Genomic DNA, 25,851 nt, shown 5'->3' with positions numbered 1-25,851 from the left:
CTGGTGCTGTGGTGGGGAGTGGGATGGGGAATGACTTAAGGCAAGTTATGTATCTTTTAAGCCTACGTTTTCTCAACAGTTAAATGTAAATAATAAATTTATCATGGGGCTTGTAGAGATTAAATGAGAGGGGTGTGTGTGTTTGTGTGTGTGTGTGTGTTTATCTTTGCAAATGCCTGCATTTGGAAAGCACTTGATAAGTAGTGGCTATTATGATTATTATTTCTACAGATTTAGTCAACCCCAAAGAGTCCCCATGAAGGTTATGAAACATATCAGTGGAGACTCAGATTCCTTACATCTTCTTTTCCAAACCTGTTGGGCACTCATGGCTTACCTGGAGCAGCAGGTATGGCCTCATTGGAATGTGCACAGAGGCCCAGCTGAGCGTCCTTTTCAGAGCATCTGTGGGCATAAGAAAACTGAACATGAAGGCTACTTGTATTCAATAATGACTTCACCTTCCTTTAGGACAGGATCAAAGTCCTGTGAGTGGGGCTGTCAGATATGAGAGTTTGTACAGGTGAGTGGTCAGAAGCATGGAGAGGTTGAGACCAGAAAATATAGAGAAATCAGTATGAGACATTGTCTTCAAACAGCTATACCATACTTAAGTGTGTTTAAAAATATGTGCCTTTTAAGAGGATTCTTTTAAAAATGAGAAGGTTGGTGAGAAAGCTGGAAGTCTGCTGAATGAATACTTAGGAAATCCGTATTAGGCTTTATTAAACTACCAGGATGAGGTGGAAGAAATTACCAGCCAAGCAAACCTCTGATTGGATAAAGACTATCATGAGGTTTAGATTGAACTAAAAAAAAATTTTTTTCTTCTCTTCATTCCTTCACAAGGGAACATGCAAGATATCCAGAGGGATGGCTCAGATAAGTAACTTGGAATGCCAAAAAGGTAGCTTTTTTGTGGCACATTATGCACAGGCAATTAAAGGCATCTTCTAGAAGGCTAGAGAAAAAGCTACCTGGAAGAGCTTTTGAAACCAAGATGCATGAATCTTCAAATAGAATTCTGACATTCACAAAAGGTCTGAGGTGAGCACACAAATTGTCTAAATAAACCTAGAGAAAATCAGGGATTAGTAACAATTAATAGTACTTAAAAGTTAGTGAGAAAGATACATGATTATACTTGGGTGTTTCCTTTTTTTTTTTACAAACTGTTCTAAAAAGAAAGAATGGGGCACACAGCATATGATCATGTGCAAATCTTATAATTTTAGGAATGTGAATCTAGAGTTCTTACTTTACATTATTAATATGTTTTGGGTTTTGAAATTGAAATCAAATGTTATTTTTTAAAATAAACTTGATATTAAAAATAAAGAGGCCATGAATCTCTCTGGCAACGTGGCACATGACTCCCAGGAATGAGCCTAGCCCTGGCAGCGAGGGATTGAAAATGCCTACTTGACCAAAAGAGGTTAAAAAGAAAGGTAACAAGCAGAGGTTACAGTGGCTGAGAGATCCCAAATGGAGTCTAGAGGCTATCCTGGAGGTTTCTCTTATGCAAGTTCCAACTAGAAATCCCAAATGGCCACAGTGTGCCATGCCCTTACCAAAAGAAGTCCCCAAATACCTAGGTCCCTACCTGAGATTCTAAAAAAGATTCACTCACTAAAGTTTTCTCTCTCAGAAACTTAAATCCAACAGTGTGTTCCTATGCCAGACAAGTGCTAAAACCCAGAGGCAACAGCCTGTTTAAGATCAACAATCAGATGCAGTCCCCTTCCCCATACTTCCCCCTTTCAATATGAACAAGTTAGGGTGGTCACTGCCTAGACATCCCTGAAGATGGAGAAAGAGATTAAGTGAGAGGAAGGGGTAGCAACAAGCAAGATAAGATTTAACAAAGGTCTATGAATACTGAAACTTTATATAAATATATATATATATTTTTAGATGCAGGGGTGTTGGAATAGCTGGAAGAGGTAAATGACATAGTGGAACTGTAACCTGTGACATTCTTTGAAATTTGCTCTATAGCTACTCATTAAATTGTGCTTTGAAGGTCTTCACCTTTCTGTATATACCCTATATTTCATAATAAGAAAAGAACTGAAACTGTGGAACTGTAACCCATAACAATTTTTGAAATATCTATATAACTGCTTGTTGAGCTGTACATCAAAAGTTAACAACTTTCTGTATGTATGTTATATTTTACAATAATGGAAATAGCTGAAGGTGTGGAACTGTAACCCATGACATTCTCTGAAATTTACTAACTACTTGTTAAACCGTATTTTTAAAGTTATCACTGTTATGTATATATGTTAAAGTTCACAATAAAAAAAATGCATTAAAAATAATAAAATAAAGAGGCCAGTATACTACAGTGAAAAATTGCTCTAATAGAAAATGTCTGGAAAGATATACATCAGAATATCAAGAGTGATTATATATAGACATATGGTTGCTCATTTCTTCTTTATTCCTATCTGTATTAGCAGATTTTTTTTTTTTTTTTGCAAAGTGAAAATAAAAAAACAGGCTGTAAGAATTTCTTCAAATTGGATGTGACATCATGTTTCACCAATTTTAAGATGTGCGTTTTTTCCTTAGACTCTAACATCTCTGAAATAGGAATACGTCTTATAATCAATGGCATGTCACAATTGCTGTTGGTCATTTTTCAGTTTAATCACTCAAATCAAGATGCATCTCATAATTGATACACTTAATTAAAATAAAATATGATATTTTTATACTTGATCTGAGAACTGTTCATTTTTATGCCATTATTTAATAATGGTGTGTGTGTGTGTTTGAATGCTAGAGGTCATTATAATTTGAAGCTAAGTCCATCACTTCCCTGGGGAAACCTTTTTGTTCCAAGTCATAGAGACCTCGATGACTCAGTGGCTTCTAAGTGAACTGCTAGACAAGACCATATACTAAACCTGTGGTGTGAAAGCAAATGTCACAGAGAGAGGGGAAGAAGAAGGAATGCCACGTGTGAAAATCCTGAGTGATTTCTCTCTAAAGCTGTTCTTAAAGCTTGTTGCCTTCAGAGGTAAAAAGGGAATCACTTTCAACAATCTACAAGTCTAAATATGATCTCCTGTTCCAAATAGCAGGGGATGCTGGCTAATGATGGGATCAGCCTCCCATCTGCCAGAATAATCAAGCTGGGACTACTGGTTTTCTAATGATAGGGGGTGTTGATTTGACTCAAAGGGCCCTCAATCCTGTACTGAACCCACTTACCTTCCTTCTACCTCCTCCAGGGATGTGCGGGTCCGGGTGGTAGAAGAATGCAAGGTGGTAAGTAGTGTGTTGGGTAGCACTGGGCTCTTTTCACTCATGCTGGTAGCCCTGGGAGCTGGGGGGACCAGGCCAGGAACTGGAGACAAAAGAGGATTGGAGTGGACCTTCACATATGGTCCAAGGGCAGTATCTAAAGAACTTGATGAAACAATCCTTTAGCTGCCCTAATCCCAGATACTCTCAATAGGGGCCCTTCTTAAACCTGTAAATAAAATGATTTGGATTCTAATATTATCTGGCCCACAAAAGTCAGGAAGAGAGAGTAATGCACAGGCCACAGCAGGGATCAGGGAATCAGGAGACCTAAATTCCAGTCTAATAAATGCCAGAAGCCAGACTCAAACTCAGGTCTGTGCGATTCCAAAGCCCAAGCTCATTGCTCCGAGTCACTCTGCTGTACTGCCTCCAAAGGTATATTGTTTGGCTACAAGATGCTCTGAAGAAGGATCCCTTCTAGAAGAACAAAGCTGAGGCTGCTGATTCTCTGCCCTTCTGTTGGCTCTGCTATTCCAGGAGCCATTTGGTCCAACTTACCAAGGGAGCAGGGCCGGCCATCGGGCTCATCAGGACAGGCACACACAAAGTCCAAGGCTCTGGCAAAGCAGAGGTGGGTACAGCCACCGTTGTTCACACCACAGGCATTGGTCCCTGGAGGCAAAGGACATGCATGTCTGATCTGGGATAGAATCAGGTCTCCCAATTTAACACCTCTCAGATAGGAGGAGATCAGTGCTACCCCACTCCCAGGGACAGAAGAACAGAAGAAGTCTAACCATAGGAGGCTGAAAAGAAGTTGTAGGAGCTTAAAATGTGAACCAAAAGGCTCTCCTGGGGCCCTAATTGTCTTGGTCATTGATGGTCCTTAGGGTGACTGACCCCACTGATGGGTAAGGAAGCCCAAAGGCCCACCTGTCTGCCGTTGAGGGGAAACCACGATGATATCCATGAGCCCTTCCACATTTGCCAATACCGTCTCCTTGTTCCGGCCGGAATACTTGTCCACACGCTGGATTGATTTGGTCTGCCAGTCTGTCCAGTAGATCCACCTGTCCTGCTACTCAATAGGGACCCCCCCCCAACCCAAAAAAAAGAGTAAATGTTATTCAATAGTCATACCCCAGTAGAGCCCTGCTGAATGCTCTTTTCATCTCTTATCCATCAGGTCACCTTCTCTGCATCTCCAGAAATGACCTCCAGGAAATCTCCCCCAACCTATATAGAGTTCATCATTCTCTCCTCCATGCTGTTCTGTGCCTGGTATTTACTTCTATAAGCGAGTTTTGATACTATATATTTGTTTATATATCTCTCTGTCTGTCCTACCAGATTATTTTAAGGACAAGATTGTGTTTCATTCATCTCTGAACTTCCAGCACTAACACTTAGTCCTCAATCAGTTGATGGAGTGGCTCAATGAATAAATGAGTTCCCAAACCTAGCATATAGGAGTACCTTTGGGAGTCCTGCTAGATCCCTGTTCTTCCAGGCCCTCCACTCAAAGCCCTGGCCCAGTTTTCTCTGATACTTCTGTGGGCAGCTGCCTTCTAAAGCAGTGATCCTGAGATTCTCAACCAGAGGTGTGAAGGGTCAATAAAGGCACTTTTCCTCCCAGCCCAGGGTTACATATCAGAAACTCCAAGGTGAACTTGTAGATTGAAAAAATATATTCAGTATTACCCTGTAATTTTACATTTGAAGTATGGAAAAAAAAAAAAAAGCCAGACAAAATTGTATTGGCTACTAAGATGTAAAACACAATGTATACAGATGAGGTAGATGATGTTTGTCAAAAAAGGACAAAGATTTTTAAAAGGTTGAGAATCCCTGTTTTGACACCAGGCTTGGTAGATGTTTTTTTTCCTTCCCTGAATCATCTCACAGGGTTAGAACTCTCAAAATGACAGCTAATAATAATTAAAATGGTTAGAGATACCATGCACTAATTACTTACTATGTACCAGGTACTGTGCTAATACTGTGTATTTTGAGGACGATACTGTGTATTTGGGGACGATACTATTATTAAACTCAAATGCTTTAAAGGTAACTGAAACTTAGGTTCAGTACCTCACGGAAAGTTATAGTTACTTAATGGGACAGACAGAACTTGAACCCAGGTACCTGGCATGTTGAAAGTACTCAATAAACACTGGCTGGTTGCCTCAAGAGCTCTAAGCTCTTAGCTACTCCACCCCACTGCCACTAAGTGAATTGCCTTAGCTCAGATTCCAGGAAAACAGCATTAGAATCACTTAGGGGACTTGTTCAAATGCACATTCCTGGACCCATCCCTCATGAAGCAGATTCTCCACGGTCATTAACACAGGTCCAGGAACCCTCATTTTAACAAGCTCCATGGATGATTCCGTTCATGTCTGAGAGTCACTCCTTTGAATGCTAGAACATGGGAGTGGTGGGACAGGAGTAGCAACCAGAGCTGAGGCTGCTGATTCAGAACTCCAAGAAAACATGCCAGTCAAGAAGGTTTCATTATCTGTTTCCTAAGCCAGTACCTGTGTGAGGGCAAAGGGGTGAGACACATGGCTGACCAGGACCTGCCGAAGCTTCCCATTGAGGTCAGCACTCTCGATCCGGTCCAGGTGTGCATCTACCCAGTAGATCCTGTGAAGAAAAGGAGAGAAGGGTGGCTGCTCAAAAAGCTTGCCAGGCAGGTGAACTCACTGCCCACCCCGATATGCGGGACCCAACTCCCAGAAGTGTAAATCTCCCTGGCAATGCAGGATATGACTCCCAGGGATGAATCTGGACCCAGCATCGTGGGACTGAGAGTATCTTCTTGACCAAAAGGGGGATGCAAAATGAGACGAAATAGTTTTGGTGGCTGAGAGATTTCAAATGGAGTCGAGAGGTCACTCTGGTGGACATTCTTATGCACTATATAGATAATACCTCTTAGGTTGTAATGTATTGGAATAGCTAGAAGTAAATGCCTGAAACTGCAAAACTCCAACCCAGCAGTCTGGACTCCTGAAGATGATTATATAATAATGTAGATTACAAGGGGTGACAGTGTGATTGTGAAAACCTCATGGATCACACCCCCTTTATCTAGTGTATGGATGGATGACTAGAAAAATGGGGATAAAAACTAAATGACGAATAGGGTGGGATGGGGGGGATGGTTTGGGTGTTCTTTTTTCACTTTTATTTTTTATTCTTATTTTGATTCTTTCTGGTGTAAGGAAAATGTTCAGAAATAGACTGTGGTGATGAACGCATAACTATACGATCATACTGTGAACAATTGATTGTATACCATGGATGATTGTATGATATGTGAATATATTTCAATAAAACTGAACTTAAAAAACAAAACAAAAAAAAAAAAAACCTTGCCAGGGAGCCTAGCCCTTCCCTCTAAGGAGCTATCTGTCCCCTCCAGAGCCGAACATGCTGTGAGCAGTCAAGAAGCCCCTTGAAAGGACATTGGAAGTCCCAGAGAAGAAGAGGGTAATTGGATTTGTAAGTGGGGAGGCCACAGCTTTTCTGGGGAGGGGTAGAAAGTCTGGGACCTCAAAGGAGCCACCACCCAGCCTCATCTTCAGCAACTTGATCACCCTTTGATGCCTAACTCAGAATCTAAGACCAAATTCTTAAGAATGATCTTAAGAAGATAGCTCAGCCTACATGGATGCTTCTAAAATTAAAGGAAGAGGACAAGTCTGCCACTTTCCTGGTGACTTTGATTCCTTTCCCTTCTGATGGGAAAAGGGGAACGGTTTCAGATCCCCCTTTACCCTCTTTTCTTGCCCTCCAGCTACTTTCCCCTAGACTGGGAGTTGTAAATTCCAATCCCTAAGGGACCAGAAAGGTGATAAAGAGGAAGAATCAGCTCTGTAAATGGATAGGGGATAGTGAGCCTGTAGCCAAGCTAGAGGATGTGCCCTGCTAAAGGCACTCAACTTAAAAACATTGAAACCAGCCAACCAAAACCCATGCGAAGACAGAGGGCTGGATTCAGCAATTCAAGCTCTAAGACTATGTTCCTTCTGCTTTCTCATTGCTTTCTCTTCCCTACCTACCAAGGAGCTTACTATCTTTTTGTTTTCTCTACTTAAGTCTCAACCTTCCTCTCCTCTACCCATCAATTTGTAAGAGGCGATTTGGGACAGGATTCTCACCTGCGGGTGTCGTAATCCAAGGTAAGGCCATTGGGCCAACCCAGGTCTGTGTTGATGAGGACCTTTCGTTCAGAACCATCCAGGTTTGCTCGCTCAATCTTGGCAATGTGGCCCCAGTCTGTCCAGAAGAGGTACCTGAGACACAACAGTGCCATCATCACCAAGGTATGGGAAGATGGCACCCAGAGGTTGAGAGACCCAGAGTCCACCAATACCATTAATATATAGGTAGGAGTCCACCAATACCATTAATATATAGGTAACCTCCAAGGGCCTCTCTTCCAGGACCTTCTTCCCTAGATCTCTTTTCAGTTGGCCATAAACTTACCCCTTTCTGGGGAAAACAGCAATGGCTCGGGGCTCATCCAGGCTGTTGTTGATTAGCACTCTGCGGCAGGAACCATCCAGCCTTGATGCCTCAATAGTATTTCGGCCTGTATCTGTCCAATACAGGTTCCTGGCCACCCAGTCCACTGCCAGCCCATCAGTGGTCTTCAGCCCACGCCCGATCACTGTCTCCATGTTGCTGCCGTTCAGATCTGCTCGCCTTGGGAACAGCCCAGGGGTGGATGAGTCACCAGACTGACCAGCCATAGACCAAAACCCCTTTAGTCCATGCTCTCACAATTGGACCCCCACTAGACTGTAAGCTCCATAAGGACAGAAGCCAAGTACCTATTCGTACATTCCTCAGCACCATGCACATTAGGTACTCAATAAAATATCTGCAGGATGAATGAATGAATATCTAGGAGGACAAAGTGTTTCCTGCTAACCGGAATATAAAGGGGGTTTGGGCCTATGTCTTGCCAGAATATAGGTTAATAAGTCACCATAAAGCTTTGGGAAGAGACAAGGACTGCTAGATGGTGATTATCAGAAAGGGAGTTGTTTCAAAACCTGCCTGTGCATTTTCACAGTGGTCCTACACCAGAAATCTCAACCTCTGGGTAGGCAGGGCATGTCACAACCACCTGGGGGACTTCTCTAGATGACATGTACCCCTCTCCCCCAGCAGGAGATTCTAATACACACCCCTCTAGGAGAGCAAAATGGAATGCCCCCATTCCTCCATGTGAGAATCTCTGCCATGGTAAACCACTCTTACTGGTGGCAGGACATCATATTCCTCAGCTATTCTGGGTCAAAAACTTAAAGAATAATAAAAACAAAACACAAAACAAAAACAAAAACAAAAACTCTGTCAACTACCACAGGCTTTGTCATTTGGCCAGGGCTCCTATATTTCAATACAGATACATGGTTTAGCTGCATGGCTTACACATTAATGAGTCCTAGGGGATCCTTGGAGCTCCCTCAGAGCCCAGCGGTAGGCGTAGAAAGCTCCAAGGGCCCAGCCTGACTTTAACTTTTTTTTAAAACACACTGGGCTTTCACATAAACTTTAAGCAAACCCACCAGTTTGAAACTCTTCTCTAAGTGATAACACTACAAAGTGAGCCAAATCACGATTAGCACTTGCTATTCAAATTGCAAATCATTCAGTCCATGTAGAGGTCAATGTAAAACATAACCTCACCCATCAGGGATCAGAGGCAGGTAGGTTTGTGTCTCTCTGGAGATCTCAGCAATACTCATACCTGATAACATCCAGGAACACATCTGTGTAATAGACTTTCCCGTCCACACTGTCATAGTCCAGGGAGATGACATTGTTGAGCTCAGGAACAGGCACATGCACATCTGTGTGGTCGCTGGTGTCCAGGGAGATACGCCGGATAGAGCCGCGGCTGGAGAAGAGCAGGTAGGTCTCAGGAGAGGGATCACAGGTCTTCCCATCTCCCTTTAGCTGGATGCCAGTGGGGCAGGCACAGGAGAAGCCAGAAGGCCGAGGCAAGCAGAGGTGGGAGCAGCCACCATTTCTTGAGCCGCACTTGTTAACACCTGGTGATGAGAGACAGAAGCACAAACTTTCACACCCAACCTGGAATACTGGCTGAATCTTAAAAAGATCCTGGTTTCACATGGTTGATTCTCTGCTTTTCTAAGAGGCAGGGTATTATGCTTGGCAGGGATGAAGTAGAAGAAGCAGGGATATCCCTAAGAGTCATCTGAAGGCAATAGCCATACCCAGATGGAATACAGCCTAATTCTGGAAGGTGGCTTAGATGGGTCCCCATCTCTCTGATTGTAAAGGAGTCTCTGGGCTCTGGATTTAGCTCTGATGTTGAGATACCCCCCAGAAAGCCCAAGGATTCTGACTCAGCCCCTAGGGTCTTCTCACCCAGTGGCTGTGCCCGGTTCACAGCCTGGATGTCCATGAGGCCTGGCAGGTTGGACCTCACCAGGATGACATTGCTGCCGGTACCCTTGTCGGCACGGTGGATGCTACGGGTCTGCCAGTCTGTCCAGTAGATATAGGAGTCAAGCAGGGTGAGGCCGTATGGGTGCTGCACAGGTGACACCAGTGTGTGCCGACTGGCACCATTCAGGTCAGCAGTCTCAATTCGCTGGAGAGGAAGGAGAGGGTAGAGGGTGGCAATCAGTAGACTGGAAGCCCTCAGGGAGAGAGACCTCCTTCTCAGGCTCCTGGAACACAGCAGGAGCCAGCAGAGCTCTAACCTCGGTGTGGGCATCAGCCCATAGCAGTTGGGAGCTGGCCTTGTCCACAGTCAGTCCATTGGGCCATCCCAGGTTGTTGTTGATGAGCACGGTGCGGTCTGATCCATCCATTCCAGACCGCTCTAACTTGGCATTCTCCCCCCAGTCTGTCCAGTACATGTACCTGGGTGAGGAAGAATACTAGCTGGTGACACCCAGAGCCACTGTATACCATGAGCACTTATGGTGTGCAATACACCGTGCAAAGTACTTTACATGCATTACCTCACTTAAGGTTCATGAGGACCATGAGCTAGGCATTTTCACTAGCACCTGTTTTACAGGTTAGGAAGCTGAAGATCAGAGAGGTTAAGTACTGGGCCCAAAGGGACATGGCTAATAGAGGTGAAGGAATTTGGTTTTCCTGGTTTTCTGACTCCAAGGCTCATGCTTTTGACCTCTCTATGCCAGCCCGAAAGAAGTCACAAGTGAATGGAACAATCCCAGGAAAGTCAGTCCAGGTGTTTCCAGGAAGCATGCTTGCTCTCCATTGCCCATTCTCAGCCCCATCCTTGGCTCCAGCCAAGACACAGAGCTGGCCCTCACCCCATCTCGTGGTACAGGACAATGGCCCGGGGGCTGTCAAGGTTCTGCCACACCAACACTTTCCGCATGGACCCATCCAGGTTGCCCACTTCAATCCGATTGGTTCCGGTGTCTGTCCAGTACACTTTCCGGCCAATGGCATCCACCGCAAGCCCGTCTGTGGTTTGTAGCCCTGCAGGAAGTCAAGAGAGCACACTGGCTCCTGCTTTAAAACAGATGGGATATTTCCCTGGCTCTGCAGCCAGACAGGTCATCCCTGGGCTGGGAGGAGGCCCCACCTGTAGTGATGATGTCCTCATGCTGTGAGCCATCCAGGTTGGCGCGGCTGATCCTGTGTAGTGTGCTATCAGTCCAGTACACTTTTCCTGGGGAGGGAGAACTTGGCTCAGCTAGCAGAGGAGAACAAGGAAAACACAGAAATACCATAGCAGGATGGCTATAGCAGGACAGCTTTTGGCAGAGATGGAGACGAAGTACCCCTTAACCAAAGAGAAAGTGCTGGAGAGCTGGGGCAGGTTTGTGCCAGAGGGAACAGGGAGCCCCCACACCTGTAACAGGGGGCAAAAGGTGGTGGGAAAGGAAGGACAGCGGTTGCTGTGGGGTAGGGACAGATGGTCAGCTGAGAGGGGAGGGCCACACAGACCTTCCTGGGGATCCACCCCAATGGCAATGGTGTTCTTCATGGTGACATTGATTGGCACCACCACATCGGCAAAATAAGGGATGTCCAGGGAGACCATGCGGACATCTATTCTCCTGGCGAAGATGAGGAAACTGTTCATGCCTGCATGGGTGGAGAGAGAAGGAGAGGAAGTCACTTTAGCATGGCCATTAAGAGGATCTGGAGTCAGGCAAACTCAAGTTCAAGTTTGTGCCCTGGCTCTGCTAGTGCCTAGTTTGTGATCCAGGGAAAGTTATTTAAAATACTTAAGCCTCAGGTCCTCATCTGTAAAATAAGAACAATAACACGGTGGCTCTAAGGATTAAAAGGATTCATGTACAAAAATGTCAGCATTGGGTTTGATACAGAGGAGCTCAATAAATGGCAGTTGTTTATTAATTTTATGGAAGCAGGTCCCTTGGAAGGTCCCCTTACCATGAAGTTTAAGAAATGGAGTAAAGACCCCAGAGAACTTTCTCCACAATCTGGGAGGCAAAGTCCACAGCTCCTTTCTTACTCCAAATTCCCTGGAGGGTTAGGTTTCAAATGCAGCCTACCTTACAGCACCCCCCAGGGAGAAACCTCAATTTCCAAGATCTGGACAGCCAGGTCCTGCTTCTGGGACCCTCCAGTTAAAGCTGCCACATAGGTTGTGCTTGTTGTGTGATCACAAAAGTGCCACATCCATGGGGGCGGGGTGACATTTACATTGTAGACATGATACATTTTTATATTTATTATGCCAATTCGGGGGCAGATGGAAGTAAAGTATCTTCTTTTTATCAAATCAGTGTATTATGACAGTTTTCCAACAGACAAAAATAAAATGTCTTGAGAAAGGAGCACTTTTTCCTAATATGCACAAAATCACCATATGGACTAGTTGGACCCTGCCTCCAATCCTGTCCACCTGCTCCTCCAGGCCTCGCCCCTTTTCTAAAAGCTCTCAGTCTCTCTCCCAGGCCTCTAGAAGCACCAGGAATCCCAGGGTTTCTCAGACCACAGCCCATCTGCAAGGAAGGAGAACCACTTCCCCTCCCAGAGAGACTCCATCAAGGTCTGTGATATTCTGACTCACCTGGTGAACAGGTCTTGCTATCAGGCAGCAAGTTGATGCCCGTGGGGCAGGTGCAGCTAAAGCCACTGGGATTTGGGGAACGAAGACACAGGTGGCTACAGCCACCATTCTCCAGAGCACATGGTGTGGACACTGGGTAGGGAAGAAGAGGGGTGGGTCAATGAAGAAACAGGATGTAGAAAGATGGGGTTGAAGCCAGTGCAGGCCAAGGGCTGTTCACCTGGGGGCCGCCGGCGGTGGAAGACATGGATGTCCATGAGGTTCTCTAGGTTCTCCTGCAGGGTTTCCCGGTCAAGCCCCGTAAGCCGATCAGCACTCTGAATACTCTTGGTCTGCCAGTCAGTCCAATAGATGCGCTCTCCATAAAGGGTCAGACCAAATGGGTGGGGGAGCTGGCTTCCAATCAGCACCTGCCGGGGCCCCGGTACTTATGTCATCCCCCAGGAAGGTCCAACAGTACAGAGCAATGGTCAAGAGCATTGTTGTGGAGTCAGAATGCAGCTCTGCCACTACCACCTGCTGTGTGACCTTTAGCAAGAGCTAGTTACCAAACCTCTCTGAGCCCTGACCTACCAATCTGCAACATAATTCTGGTGATGGCTGGCTCCAAAGGTTGGTAGGGATTGAAAAAGATTACAAGCAATTTACAAAGTCCTCGTAGAATCTCTCTACATATTACTTATTAATTATAAAAGGAAAAATAGCAACTTTATAGTGGACACCACCTTAAACAAGCAATCAAAGATAATACCATCAATAATGGGATAAACCAACATAATGTACCTACTGAGGAGACTGAGAAGTCAGGACATAATGTCACTTATACAACATTCCTGCCAAAAATGAATAATCTAAATCTAATCAGGAGAAAACATCAAACAAATCCAAATTGAGGGGAATACTTCAAAAGAACTGGATTTTACTCTTTAAAAAAGCAAAGGTCAAGAAAGACATGGTAGAAAGGCTGAGAAAGTGTTCCACATTAGAGATTAAAGAGATGTGAATACTAAACACAATGGGTGATCCTGGATTGGATCCTGGACCAAAAAAGAAAGAAAGAAAAAGAAAAGAAAAGCTATAAAGGACATTGGAATAATTGGTGGTGAAATCAAATATGGACTATGGATTAATGTTGTATCAATGTTAAATTTCCTGATTTTCAAAACTGTACTGTGGCTATGTAACACAATCCATGTACTTAGGAAATATGTGTTGAAATATTTTGGGGTCAAGGGGAAGGATGCCTCCAACTTAATCTCAGATGGTTCAGGAAAAAAAAAAATATGTGTATATATATAGAGAGAGAGAGAGAAAGACAGGGAGAGACAGAGAATGGTAAAGCCAGTGTGGCAAAATGTTAGTTATTGGTTTTTTTTTTTTACTAGTCTTGTAACATTTTTGTAAGTTTGAAATTATAACAAAACAAACAGTAACAAAAACAAAAACAAAAGAAAGATTGAGATCATGAGCCCAATATACAGCTGGTGATTAATTAGTGTTGGTTATGACGGTTATTAGAGAAGTCTATGCACTTATACCCACAATGCACTATCCAAACAAATCCTGTTTCCTTTCACCATCAACCAGCAGAGATCACTGTGCAGCCAGAACCTCAAAGAAACAGCACTTTCCCCATACTGCTCCCATAACCCTTGTGCCCCCTAGTTTCCATCAGCTGCTGGCCAGTGGGCACTGCCCTGAAGGCTGTCAGGCTGTAGGAGGGTGCCCTGGTTCCATCCTTACCTTCCTCTTGCTGCCATCCAGCCCAGCAAATTCGATTGTCTTCATGCCAGCATCAGCCCAGTACAGCTGCTGGGACCCATAGTCAATGGCCAATCCATTTGGCCAGGTCAGATTAGAAGAGATGATGACCTGGCGGCCAGAGGCATCCATGCCGGCTCGTTCTATCTTGGGGCTTGCACCCCAGTCAGTCCAATACATGTACCTGGGTACAGGCAAGGGAGGTCTTAGAAACCTTCGATTTAATACCCAGTGGGGATTCGGGGTACCCAGGGTTTCAGGATTTCTGCCTGCAACAGTGGCCCCAGCCTCCTGTCTCAGCTCCCAGCCCCAATCCTGGGCTCAGAGCTGTTGCATCTTCTATCACTATCAAAAAGTACCCACAGTCTTAAAAAAGGCAGAGCTCATTATTCAAGCAGTGTTTGGCAAACAAGGCTTATTTGAGAATAAAGAAAGAAAGGAAATGAAAATGGGAAATAAGAAATGTTTCCTTGGCTGGATGTGTTAAATAATTTTGACACATATATTTCATGAATACCATATAAGCAATCATTAAAAAGAACGAGGTAGACCTGTACGATCAAATGGAAAGATACCCAAGATATATAGGCAAGTGAAAAAAAAAATCAAGTTATAAAACAGTATGCCATTTTTATAAAACCAAAACCACCACCACCAATAACAATGTATATATATATACACTTAGAAGAAAATCCGGAAAAAATACCCTTAACTATTAACAATGGTTTTTGCTGGAGAATGAGATTATAGGAAATTTTCACCTTTCACAGATTAAATTTTTTTTTACTAATCAGTTACTTCGTAAGCTGACCACCCCCCCCCCATTCCCCCCAGAAAAAAATAGATGAAAAAATTTAAAAGGTTTCCTTGTTCACAGAGGAGACAGGGTCGTCACTACCCTCTGTGGTTGCTGCTGCTGCCCTTGCTTCCTCAGTGTGCGCATTAAGATCTGGCCTCTTTCCGTAATCCCCAGGCTGCCCGCTACTCCTCAGGTCTGGGGGGTGGGAGTGGAAGAGGCAGGTGCTCACCCGCCCATGGGTTCCACCACTATGTCCCGGGGACGATCGAGGTTCTCCCAGATGAGTACTGTCCTCATGCTACCATCTGTGTTGGCCACCTCAATCCGGTCAGTACCTACCGAGAAGTAAAGACAAAAATATTACTTCTACTCTTGTTCCCTACCTTCCATGCCCAGCACAGAGGCTGGCATGCAATCGATGCTCAATAAATATTTTCTGATAGATGTGCAATGGATATTTAGTGAATTGAATTGTGAGAGCAAATTCAAGGAAGTGACCAGTTACATTTCTTAGAAGTGCTAGCCTTCCCCAACTCAAGCAACTAGCCCTGTTCTCTACCTTAAGGCAAGGATTCTCAAACTTTTGTGTGCATAGGAACTGGGAAAGCTTGTTAAAATACAGATTCCTGAATCCAACAGCCAAAAATTCTGATTCAGTAGGTCTGGAGTGGGGCCCCAAATTTTGCATTTCTAACAAGTTCCCAGGTGATACTGATGCTCCTGGTCCAGGGATCACACTTTGAGTAGTACTGATTTGAGTCATTTCCCTTGCCTCCCATACCTACCTGGTGAAAGAAAATACCTGTTTTACCCAGACAGTGATAGGAGGAAAATCACAGGGCCATAGATTCCTTATCTGAAATGCTTTAAAACATCCCTAAGCATCATCTGCACAGCAGAAGTAGCTGCCATTCAATTGGCAAATGCCAAACCTTCAGGTTTCTGCAGAAACCCCATCATTCCTGACCTACCAAGGACAAAAGTGGTCTAGGGTGGGCACTGGCCATCTGTCCAAGGCCAGGGTTTTAAATAAGAGGACTTCCAGAGAGGCAGGCCCCAGCGGCAATGGGCATGGCTGCCCTGCACTTACCTGCATCTGTCCAGTACAGCTTGTTGGTGACCCAATCAATAGCCAGGCCTGCAGGGCTCTCCAAACTGGTATCCACTACCACCTGGGCAGAAAGCAAAGTTATATCACCGGCTGAACTTTCACTCTGTCTCTGGGGCCCAAACGCAGCCAATTCCCAAGTTTGGGGAAGGTGTGGGAAGCCCTTGCCCTACAGAGGGCAGATTCCATCCGGCGATCTCTGCCCACCCCTGGGTGGCTGGGCCCAGCACCTCCTGTCCTACCTCCTGTCCTGTTCCATCCCACTTGGCCCGACTGATGGTGTCAGTGCTGACATCTGTCCAGTACACGTGGTCATCCCGGGAGTCCCAGTCCAGGGCCACAGCACTGCGCACGTCAGCCAGTGGGATGACGTCGTCGGACAGGTCCTCTGTGTCGAAGCTGATCCGACGGATGTCCATCCTTCGGGCAAAAAGCAGGAACTTGTCAAGACCTGATCAAAGGCCGAAAGGGGTCTCCTTTTAATGCTCTAAATCCAATAACAGTGACAGACACAGGTGCTCACCTGTGTGACATCTGGTTCAATCATACTTCCTGGCACTCGGTGCCCTTCGTGCCCCTGCTCTCCACACCGCAGGCGCATTTGGAACATTGGGCAGCCCACGCTGGCTGAATCAGACTTTGGGATCAAATGGAAATGGACTCTATCCAGGGCCCAAAGTGCATCCTGTTTTGTCTCTAATTTCTCCCTAAGTGTTTCTTCTTCTCCTCCAGCACACTGGCTAGATCGCTGCCTCCCCCTCCCCACTACTTCTTTGATTTCGGTGTCTGCTTCAAGTTTCTGTTGTTCTACTCATCATCTAAATTCCTTCCTCTTGCTTTTCTTTTCACAACTTTAGCCTATAATGACTATTTCTTGGGCAGTTATCTTTGCCAAGCACTGTGCCTGGTGCTTTTCTTGCCTAATCACCTTTCCCCTCACACCAACACTTTAGAGTACATTTCTAATTCCTATTTTCAAGAGAAGGCTAACAGAGATCAAGGTCAAGTAACATGCCCAGCATTACATGGCCAGAAAGCAACAGATCTGGGACTTGAACTCTGGTCTGTCTGGCTCCCAAGATGGAGCTTTGGCCACTCCCCTATACAGCTTTTTCCCACTTGCTTTTCTCCCTCTTCTGCCCTGTCTCTGGTCTGTCTGAATCCTTTCCCAATGTATGTCTCTGCCTGGAAAGGTACTTTCTGCCTAATATTACCAACTGTCTTCTCTCAAGCTCTGGGAAACCCTTAAAGGAAAGCTTCCGGGGAAATCTCTTATATCCCACTAAGAGAGTATGAGAAGAGCTGAGCACAAAAGAATGCAAGGGAAAAACTCAAGAGCATAAAACCAGGTGTTCTCAATCAATGTGTATTGAATGAATATTGTCCCAGCTCCTCTGAATTTTTCCCCTAATCTGGAAAGGACCCAGATCCCAAGAGAATTTTATTTTAACCAGAGATGAGAGGGTCAGTGAGGTACAAAATAGTAAATAAAAGCAGCTGCTGATGTGTGAGGAATTATCCCAGGCCCCTCTCTGGTCATGATACACCTGCATCACTCCCCTCTGGACTGTTCTTAGGAAAAGTCACCTGTATGGCTCTGAGCTATACCAGGCCACCCTCTCTAAGCAATAACCCTGCAGGAGCCCAAAGAAGGTCAAAGCAGCAACTTCGGGAAAGACCTGGCAGCTGGCACAGGAGATGGGGAATCCCATTATCTTTCACTTGTTGGACACGTATTCATCTAGAGCCTATATACACAGTGCATCATTAGAGATCCTAATTTTGGCTCCCTGTTTAGGGACTGAAGGGCTTCAATAGGGTGAAGCTAAAGGTAAAGAGGTAGGAAACCATTCTCCTGCTTTCTAGAAGGACGTAGTGCCTTCCTGCTGCTTCTAGATCCTACCTGGCTCCAGGGTAGATGGGTGGTACCCCTGAGCCTCAGCAACTACTGCTGGGCCCTCCATCCTCAGCTTTCATATAGAAGGCCCCAGCCTCTGAAATTCGTCCTCTCCGGGTGCCACATGAGGAGCCTGGTGGCTCTTCCCCATCAGACAATCCCTCAAGCTCCTATCCCTTGTTCCTTCCACCACCCTCCCAGGTCCCTCCATTGAGGCTGGTGCTCAGACCCACTTACTTTGGGCACAGGCATGGCTGCTGATTTTGCGGAAGCCAGTGGGGCAGGCGCAGGTGTAGTTCTGGCCATTGGGCAGACACAGGTGGGTGCAGCCTCCGTTGTTGTCTCCACAGCGGTTTTTTCCTGCTCAAAGAGCCCAGAGTAAGAGGACCAAGTAAGACCAAAGTTTTGCAAAATGGAGCCAAGGCTAGGGAATAAGGGTTTAGCTAGGGTGTGAGCTCCCAGAAGGCAGGAACCAGGTCTTACTATTTTTTGAATCTGCCCCCCATCTGCTAGCACAGGAAGTACCTGGCACAGAGTACATGCCCTATCAATGTTTGCAGGAATTAGATGGGAACAGAGAAGCAGAATGAGTCAATGTTCACCATCCACGAGTCTCGATATTGTACCACCCTAAATGTCCAGCAGAGGGAGGAGTTAGCCCATGTCAATGCCAACACCAAATTTCCCCACCAGGTGCAATGGCAATTGTGACAGGTTCAAGGAAGTTTCCCAGAAGCATCACTCATGATTCTATTCTGGCTCACCCAATGGGCAGTTTTGTTTTTTTTTTTGTTGTTGTTGTTTGTTTGTTTGTTAGTTTTTTACCTGCAGGCTGGCGCTGGGGGTGCAAGGTGTGGATGTCCATGGGGAAGTGGAGTTTGTTCCGAATGATTTCCTGATTCTTGCCAGTAAATTTGTTAGCACTGTTGATGCTCTTGGTGTGCCAGTCTGTCCAGTACAGGCTGTCTTCAAATACCGTGATGGCAAAGGGGTGTGGGAGACCTGGGGAGAGTCCAGGAAGACCTGAGTCCAGGTGCGACCTGCCATGGCCCCGGGTCAGGCCTGGAAACTGCACAATCTCACCATCTGCCAAGGCTCCGCGGGGCAGGGACTGGGGGAGGAGGACGGGAGATGAAGGAGAGCGGAGGAAGGGCCTCACCCTGGCTAATGACAGCCTTGCGATGACTCCCGTCCAGATTGGCCCGCTCGATGACATGGTGCTTAGCGTCCACCCAGTACATGCGGTGCCCAGCGTAGTCGATGGTGAGGCCATTGGGCCAGAAGAGATGGGTGTCGGCGATGATGCGGCGTCCGGAGCCATCCATGCAGGAGGCCTCAATGCGGGGCGTGTTGCCCCAGTCTGTCCAGTAGATGGTCCTAGGAAGGGAGAAAAGGGAACTGAGAGGCTGGCCCAAGAGGGCGGAGGGCAGCAGGGGCAGTAATCAGGCCAGGGGATGCCAACTGGTGGGAGAAAGGTTCCGATTGGACCACAGAGTGTTTGTTTTTTTTTAAAGTTTGAAGTTAGGGGTCTTTAGATACGGCATTACTCATTTCAAAACAACAAGTTTTTTGAGTACCCTGCTATGGGGAGGACATTATTCTAGGTATTGTGAAGACAGCAGTGAAGAAAACAGACAAAAATCCCTACCCTTGTGGAATTGATGATATAGCACATTATTTAGGATAGGTACTTTCTTCTTTGTCACCATCTCTACCACTACCTATTGTTTTTTTAACTGTGGCATAATATTTATAACAAAAATTCGTCATTTTAACCATTTTAAAGTATACATTTGCTTATCGTATTTTACATACATACAATGGGTCTAAAGTCAACCCACAACTGTAGGATCCTAGAGGATACCCCACACCCCTCAAATGACTATTATTAATAAAATTAACTTATTATTAATAAAATTATTAATGATTTTTATTAATCAGCTCAACCCTGTGAGGTGATGCTAAAAATACTAAAAACCTACAACTTACCTAATGGACATTAGGTACCATTTCAAATGCACCATCTCATTTAATCATCACACAACTATAAGGCAGGTGCACTTTTTTATTGTCAATTTAGAAATGCGTAAACAGAGGCAGGAAGAGATCAGCCCAAAGACACACAGCTAGTTACTGCAGAGCCAAGACCCAAACCCAGCTGTGTCTGGATGCAGAGCCTGTGTTGTTAACACACACTGAGAGAATGCCCTCTGTAAAATTCTAGACCAGTGGGCCTGGGAACGGCCCTAGAAGTTGCAGAAGGGATTCAGGAATTGAACCCTGACTCACCCCTCCATGGGGTGCAAGGCAATGGCCCGGGGCTTCTCGAGGTTCTGCCACAGCAGCACCTTCCGGTGGGCTCCATCCAGGTTGGCCACCTCAATCCTTGACGTCCCTGAGTCAGTCCAGTAGAGTTTGTCATGGACCCAGTCTACAGCCAAGCCCCCTGGTGGAAAGTGGCAGGGGCAAGGTGTCAGCAATTCAGCCTGGGCTCCTCTGTGCTATAATAACAAGAGCAAACTTCTACATGAGGCACTTTCTTAGGCCAGGCATTGTTCTGGTTGTTTTGCATATACTAACTAATTTAATCCTCACTGCAACTCTGTGAGCTGGGGACTATAATTCCCATGAAGATGAGGAAACAATACAGAGAAGTCAAGCAGCTGTCCAGGGTCATGCATTTACTTCTCCCAGCTGATCATACTCCCACTTCCTGAATCCTGGCTCTCTGATCCACACCCAGTGTTCCAAACTGCACAGTCTCATGGGTTTGCAAATTGTGGCCTAGGATTCTGCAGAGATATAGCATTAATTACAGAAGAATTTTAGTCAAATGTGGTTATTCCAAATCACCTGCTTATAGAATAGCCTGAGATTGCAAAGTGAGCTGCTGCTGTTGTTGTAATCTGTAATCATTTAGATATAGTTATCTGGGTCTATCAGAATATTCTTGACACTGAACAATCAAAAGAAACTCAGAAATAAACTGATGCTAAGGCTGATAGAATACTGTAACTGTCACTTGTAAATCTCTTGATCTCAAATTATTGCATTCATCAAAAGTCTTACTGATCTCATGGACTGAGCTCAATAATGAGCAAATGTTACAAGTCTGAATCTATTTCTGAACCTGTAAAAGTAATGTATGTTGACAAATATTTTCTATATTGGAGTTCCATCTAAAATTTTACCAGAAGCAAAAAATGTTCTGCTGCCCAAGACTTGCAAACCACTAGCCTGGTTCCTTCCACTGTTGCTTGTGAATGGTGTGGCCCTGCTTCTCCCCACGGGGCCTTGTTCCCTACCTGGGCTCTCTAGCCCCGTAGACACAACTTCCTCCACACTGCTGCCATTGAGGTTGGCTCGGAGGATCCGGTCCAGGGTGACATCTGACCAGAAGACAAGTTCGCGCCGGTGATGGAAATCAAGGGCAATGGCATTCTCCAGGTTGTTGAGCAGTAGAGTGTACTCAGAACGGTGCGGCAGCACCTGCCGGATGTCGATGCGATTGGCGAACAGTAGCACAGGCTCTGGCCCTGGGACACGGTATGGAAACGGGGCCCCCACTGGGCTCCAGAGCTGCCCCTCTGCATGCACCCCAGCTCCTCAGCTTACAGGTTGGGGATGACCACCAGGGCATGCTCCAAGAGCTCAGCATCAGTAGTAGGAGAGGGAGCCTCCAGAACGCAGCCCTCTGCTGCATTTTCCTGAGATGGAAATCTCTCTACCTCTCAGCCCGTCTCTGAGCATTGGAGCACCTGGCCTGTCTCCAGGCCCAGCCCTCTGTCCACCCAGCCAAATGCCAATACCGCTTACCCAGAGCCTTGCAGCTGCGCCTGTCAGGCCGTAGCTCGTAGCCTGCTTCACACCAGCATTGGAAGGCCCCTTCGCTGTTGGTACAGCCCTGGCTGCAATACCCCTCCTCAGCACATTCATTCACATCTGTGAGGACCAGGCAGGACCAGGAGCTGTCCTTTCTGCCATCATTCCACCCCAATTCCCAAGCCGACTAGCTGCTTTCCTGCCCACATACCCATCTGCTTTCCAGGCATGGCAGGAAGGCTGTATCACAAGTGATTCAGCCTGGGCTGGAATCCCACCTCAGCTACTCACTAGCTGTGTGGCCTCCAATAAGTTATCTAACCTCTCTGAGCTTCAGTTTTTCCATCTGTGGTATGGGAGGGACAATCCTCACCTCCTAGGGTTATTGGGATGATTAAATAAGGGCTCATCCAGCAAATGCCTGGCCCATAGGAAATTCAGCTAACTGTCTACTGCCCCTGTGCAAAAATCTGTTCCAAACTAGGCCCCAGCTCACCCTGGCATGTGCGCCCATCCTCTGTGAGCCGGTAGCCTGTATGGCAGGTACACTGCACTGTGCCCCGCACCATCTGGCATTTCTGGGCACAGCCACCGTTGTTAACATTGCAGTTCTCCTCTCCCATCCGGGGCCCTGTGCCAACCAAGCCAGAGATGGGAGTTGAGCCCAGAATCCTCCCCCAGAGAGCCAACTTGGCATTCTACCTGGACCACGAAAAACAGCTCTCGAAGCTGCAAGAGTCCCTGGAGAGGATTTCCTTTGAACTCTATGGGTGGGGTTCAGCCACAAACCAAGGGCCAGGCCCGCTCACTGGGGACACTCACGGCAGTTCTGCTGTGGGCTTTCATCACTGTTGTCACCACAGTCATTGATCCCATTGCACAGCTTCCTCTGCCCGATGCAGCGCCCGTTCCCACACAGGAACTGGTCTGAGGCACACTGAGGGCTTCCTAGAAAGGGAGGGAAGATGGGAGGGGAGGGTCACAGCAGGAAAGGGATTGGGTCAACAAAAGGATGGGAGCCTTTCATTTTCTAGACAGAAGAGACTCAAGGTGGGAGGGTTGGGGTCCAAGGCAGGAAACAGCTCAGACAGGCTGGCTGAATGTCTGCATTCATTTTTCTCCCCAGGACACCACAGTGGGAAGGTGAGGGATGCGGGACAGAATGAGAAAGTGCATCCGTGTGCCTGGCAGAGGGTGTGGCTGGGGGTGGGGGTGGGGAGCTGTCAGCCACCCAGAGTCCTTGCTCACTAGGCCACAGTGAAAGGCACTGGCTGGGGGTAAACTGGAATGGGAGTGGCAACTGACACCTGCAGCCCTGATATTGTGCTCCCAGCCATAAGGCTGCAGGTCAACAGTCTTACCAGGTAACCAAAACCTGGATTTGACCCTGGTTAGTAAGAATGGCAGACCAGTTCAGGCCATGGACAAGATCTGAAGAAAGCACCCCCTTGGCCCTAAAGGAAGGCAGCAATAACTTCCTCTTTCCACCCTGTCCCCACCTCAACTGCAGGCTAAGGGGTCCAGGGCACCCCTGAGAGACTTCACCTGTGTTCTCACAGTTCTCTTCATCGCTGTTGTCTGCACAGTCGTCCTCCCCATCACAGTGCCAGGACAGGCGGATGCAGCGGCCTGACCGACAGCGGAACTGTTCTGCTGTACACATCGAGGTGGCTGGGCAAAGCAGAGGCCAAATGAAAGGTTGGCTCCCTGAGACTCCACCCTGCCACTCAAAGCCACACCTCATGTCAGCGCCACAGCTGACACTGGCGTCACAACTGGCCCATACGGCACCTGTGGTGTGAATCAGAAAAAGGCGTGCCTTCCTCAAGACACGTTATGACCATCAGCTGAAACACTGCTAGGATGAATATATACATACGATGTCTATTATGTGAACAGCATCCCTTGGGACATAGTGCCTCTGTGCTGTGCACAACCTGCACAAATGTACACAGTGGCCCCATCCAGTATGTCTTTATCCCTGGTGGCCTATTTGGCTCCATAAGCCCTCTCTCTAGGTCCAGCCTGACCTTTTGGTGCTGTCCCCCACTCACTGCAGTTACGCTCATCAGACTGGTCGTCGCAGTCCGCGTCGCCATCGCAGCGCCAGCCTGCGTTGATGCATAGGCCGCTGTCACACATGAACTCCCCTGAGCGGCAGGGCTGGTGGGAAGCTGGAGAAACACAACAGACTTGTCTCTAACCAGTCTGTGCACATGATGTCTCAGGGCAGACCAGAAAGCCACAGCCCTAGCACCCAGACTCCATCTCTGCCCAAGAGGGACTACAGACAAGTCCCTGGGAATCCAGAAACTCATCTCCTGAGCTCTTGCCCCAGCTGGCACCTGTGCCTTCTACTGAGGAGTGCCTCCCAGCCTGGCCTCCCCTTCTCTCAGCCAGCCAGGGCACTCACAGCAGTCAGACTCGTCCGACCAGTCTCCGCAGTCATCATCACCATCACAGTGGTAGATATCGAGGATGCAGCGGCCGTAGGCACACTGGAACTCCTCCAGGCTGCAGGGGGGAGCTGGCACTGCGGAGGCTGAAGGAAGGCAGGTGTGGGGAGGGGCATGCACTCACACCTGGATGGAGAAGAGGGGCCCTGACTCCTCAAAGGGACAAGATGCTCAGGCAGGGTGACTTCCTCCAGGAAGATGTGACCAGGTTTTATTTGGGACAGCCCTTAGGGACAAAAAGAGAACTTCCCTTCCCACCCTGGGAGCCTGGTCCCACCCTAGCCCAGACTAGAAGGAGATGCTTCTTAAGAACCCATCCCCATAGTAGGATTGGTGCCTCATTCTCCACCAAAAACAATTTTTTTTAAAAGAACCCACCCTCCTTGCCTATTGTACATGCACTCCTCGGCCTGGCCCATTGGAGGCGGATCTCTGCCCTCTCCCAGCCCAACAGCCTGAGGTCGGGGCCACTCACGACAGCTCTCCTCATCAGAGCCATCTTTGCAGTCGGTGTCCCCATCGCAGTACCAGTGCTCAGCAATGCAGCTTCCATCAGTGCAGCGGAATTCCTTGTCGGAGCACTTGCGCATGTCTGGGGGGGAGGGGACGGCAGGATGCAACAGGACAGCAGTCCTGAGAGACCCCTACATGGACCCCTGGTACCATCCTCCCTGATCCCCAACCTCACTGTCCCTGGGGGTCTGATCCAGCCCCTGAAAGACCCACAGATTCAGGGCAGACTTTTGGGGAAAAGCTGAGGCCCTGGAGAGACGGGCCTTGGACTCCTGGTCCCTGATTCCTGGGGGAGTAGGCCCTGGATGCCTGGGGCAGCTGGAGGTCCAGCAGTGTAAGGGCCAAGGCTGCCCTCTCCTCCCACAACCAGGCCACCCACTGGCCATCCTGTCCGGCTCCCTGGGACACCACTCACCACACTGCTCATCGCTGTTGTCGCCACAGTCATTGTCGCCATCGCAGTGCCATAGGCTCCGAATGCAGTAGCCGTTCTGGCAGGGGAACTCGTCCTCCTCACACTCCCGGGGGGCTGTGGGCACAGCGCGGTCAGACTGCTGCAGGCAGAGGGGCCCAGGGCCTGGAACCCCAACCTTATGCCTTCTAGAACAATCAAGGTGTTCCGGGGCCACCCCACAGGACCTGCCTGCCTCTGACTAAGAGAGGAGGCGAAGGGATGCGACAAGAGCGGAAAAGCCCAGGGCCCACAGGGGCCTGAGCATCTTTTCCTGATTTAGAGTCCTTTCCCGACAGAGCCCGATGGAGTCCACCTGGCCCCTGCCAACACTCACGACAATCCTGCTCGTCCGAATCGTCCTCACAGTCATTGTCCCCGTCGCACACCCAGGAGCGGCGGATGCACTTGCCATTGTCACAGCGGAAGACGAGAGGGGAGCAGGTGGGCAGCACTAAGTCCCAGGAAAAAGAAGGAAAGAGTTCCTCCATCCAGCACACTGACACAGGCATGATACACTGGGCCTGAAACCCTTTCCCAACATCCCTTGTCCTAAATCTTCTGGTCTTCCTCCTGGCCCTTCCTCACAGACCCCTAACTCCTGCCCCAGCTGATGCAGAAACTTCAGCTAAGAAGAGGCAGTGTTAGAAAGGAACGATGGTGAGAGGGTCCCAGGGCAGGGGAAGGGGTACAACCCAAGGAAGTCAAAACCA

At 47.4% G+C, this 25,851-nt stretch overlaps 1 protein-coding gene across 1 annotated transcript in view; it reads right to left on the bottom strand.

The window, feature by feature from the left end:
* The window catches only part of LRP4 (LDL receptor related protein 4), a 50,597-nt gene that overhangs the window by 9,207 nt on the left and 15,539 nt on the right, over positions 1 to 25,851 (bottom strand). The window contains exons 3-35 of the mRNA XM_037838931.1: positions 25,476 to 25,592; positions 25,103 to 25,216; positions 24,650 to 24,766; positions 24,132 to 24,260; positions 23,773 to 23,892; positions 23,264 to 23,389; positions 22,541 to 22,666; positions 22,215 to 22,349; positions 21,713 to 21,838; positions 21,202 to 21,432; positions 20,186 to 20,342; positions 19,056 to 19,273; positions 18,722 to 18,898; positions 18,134 to 18,256; positions 16,242 to 16,450; positions 15,982 to 16,063; positions 15,121 to 15,226; positions 14,075 to 14,276; positions 12,552 to 12,741; positions 12,332 to 12,463; positions 11,236 to 11,376; positions 10,871 to 10,957; positions 10,593 to 10,764; positions 10,008 to 10,170; positions 9,670 to 9,895; positions 9,026 to 9,329; positions 7,753 to 7,971; positions 7,425 to 7,559; positions 5,796 to 5,904; positions 4,192 to 4,336; positions 3,817 to 3,930; positions 3,223 to 3,358; positions 338 to 405 (exon numbers count right to left, since the gene is read on the bottom strand). Of these exons, the coding sequence (XP_037694859.1) occupies positions 338 to 405; positions 3,223 to 3,358; positions 3,817 to 3,930; positions 4,192 to 4,336; positions 5,796 to 5,904; positions 7,425 to 7,559; positions 7,753 to 7,971; positions 9,026 to 9,329; positions 9,670 to 9,895; positions 10,008 to 10,170; positions 10,593 to 10,764; positions 10,871 to 10,957; positions 11,236 to 11,376; positions 12,332 to 12,463; positions 12,552 to 12,741; positions 14,075 to 14,276; positions 15,121 to 15,226; positions 15,982 to 16,063; positions 16,242 to 16,450; positions 18,134 to 18,256; positions 18,722 to 18,898; positions 19,056 to 19,273; positions 20,186 to 20,342; positions 21,202 to 21,432; positions 21,713 to 21,838; positions 22,215 to 22,349; positions 22,541 to 22,666; positions 23,264 to 23,389; positions 23,773 to 23,892; positions 24,132 to 24,260; positions 24,650 to 24,766; positions 25,103 to 25,216; positions 25,476 to 25,592 (4,956 nt within the window). The remainder of the gene's footprint in view (positions 1 to 337; positions 406 to 3,222; positions 3,359 to 3,816; positions 3,931 to 4,191; positions 4,337 to 5,795; positions 5,905 to 7,424; positions 7,560 to 7,752; positions 7,972 to 9,025; positions 9,330 to 9,669; positions 9,896 to 10,007; positions 10,171 to 10,592; positions 10,765 to 10,870; positions 10,958 to 11,235; positions 11,377 to 12,331; positions 12,464 to 12,551; positions 12,742 to 14,074; positions 14,277 to 15,120; positions 15,227 to 15,981; positions 16,064 to 16,241; positions 16,451 to 18,133; positions 18,257 to 18,721; positions 18,899 to 19,055; positions 19,274 to 20,185; positions 20,343 to 21,201; positions 21,433 to 21,712; positions 21,839 to 22,214; positions 22,350 to 22,540; positions 22,667 to 23,263; positions 23,390 to 23,772; positions 23,893 to 24,131; positions 24,261 to 24,649; positions 24,767 to 25,102; positions 25,217 to 25,475; positions 25,593 to 25,851) is intronic.

The sequence above is a fragment of the Choloepus didactylus genome, chromosome 6 (assembly GCF_015220235.1).
Source record: "Choloepus didactylus isolate mChoDid1 chromosome 6, mChoDid1.pri, whole genome shotgun sequence".
In the NCBI taxonomy this organism is placed as follows: domain Eukaryota; kingdom Metazoa; phylum Chordata; class Mammalia; order Pilosa; family Megalonychidae; genus Choloepus; species Choloepus didactylus.
The sequence above is the reverse complement of the archived record's forward strand: the minus strand, read 5'-3'. Positions and strand labels throughout refer to the sequence as shown.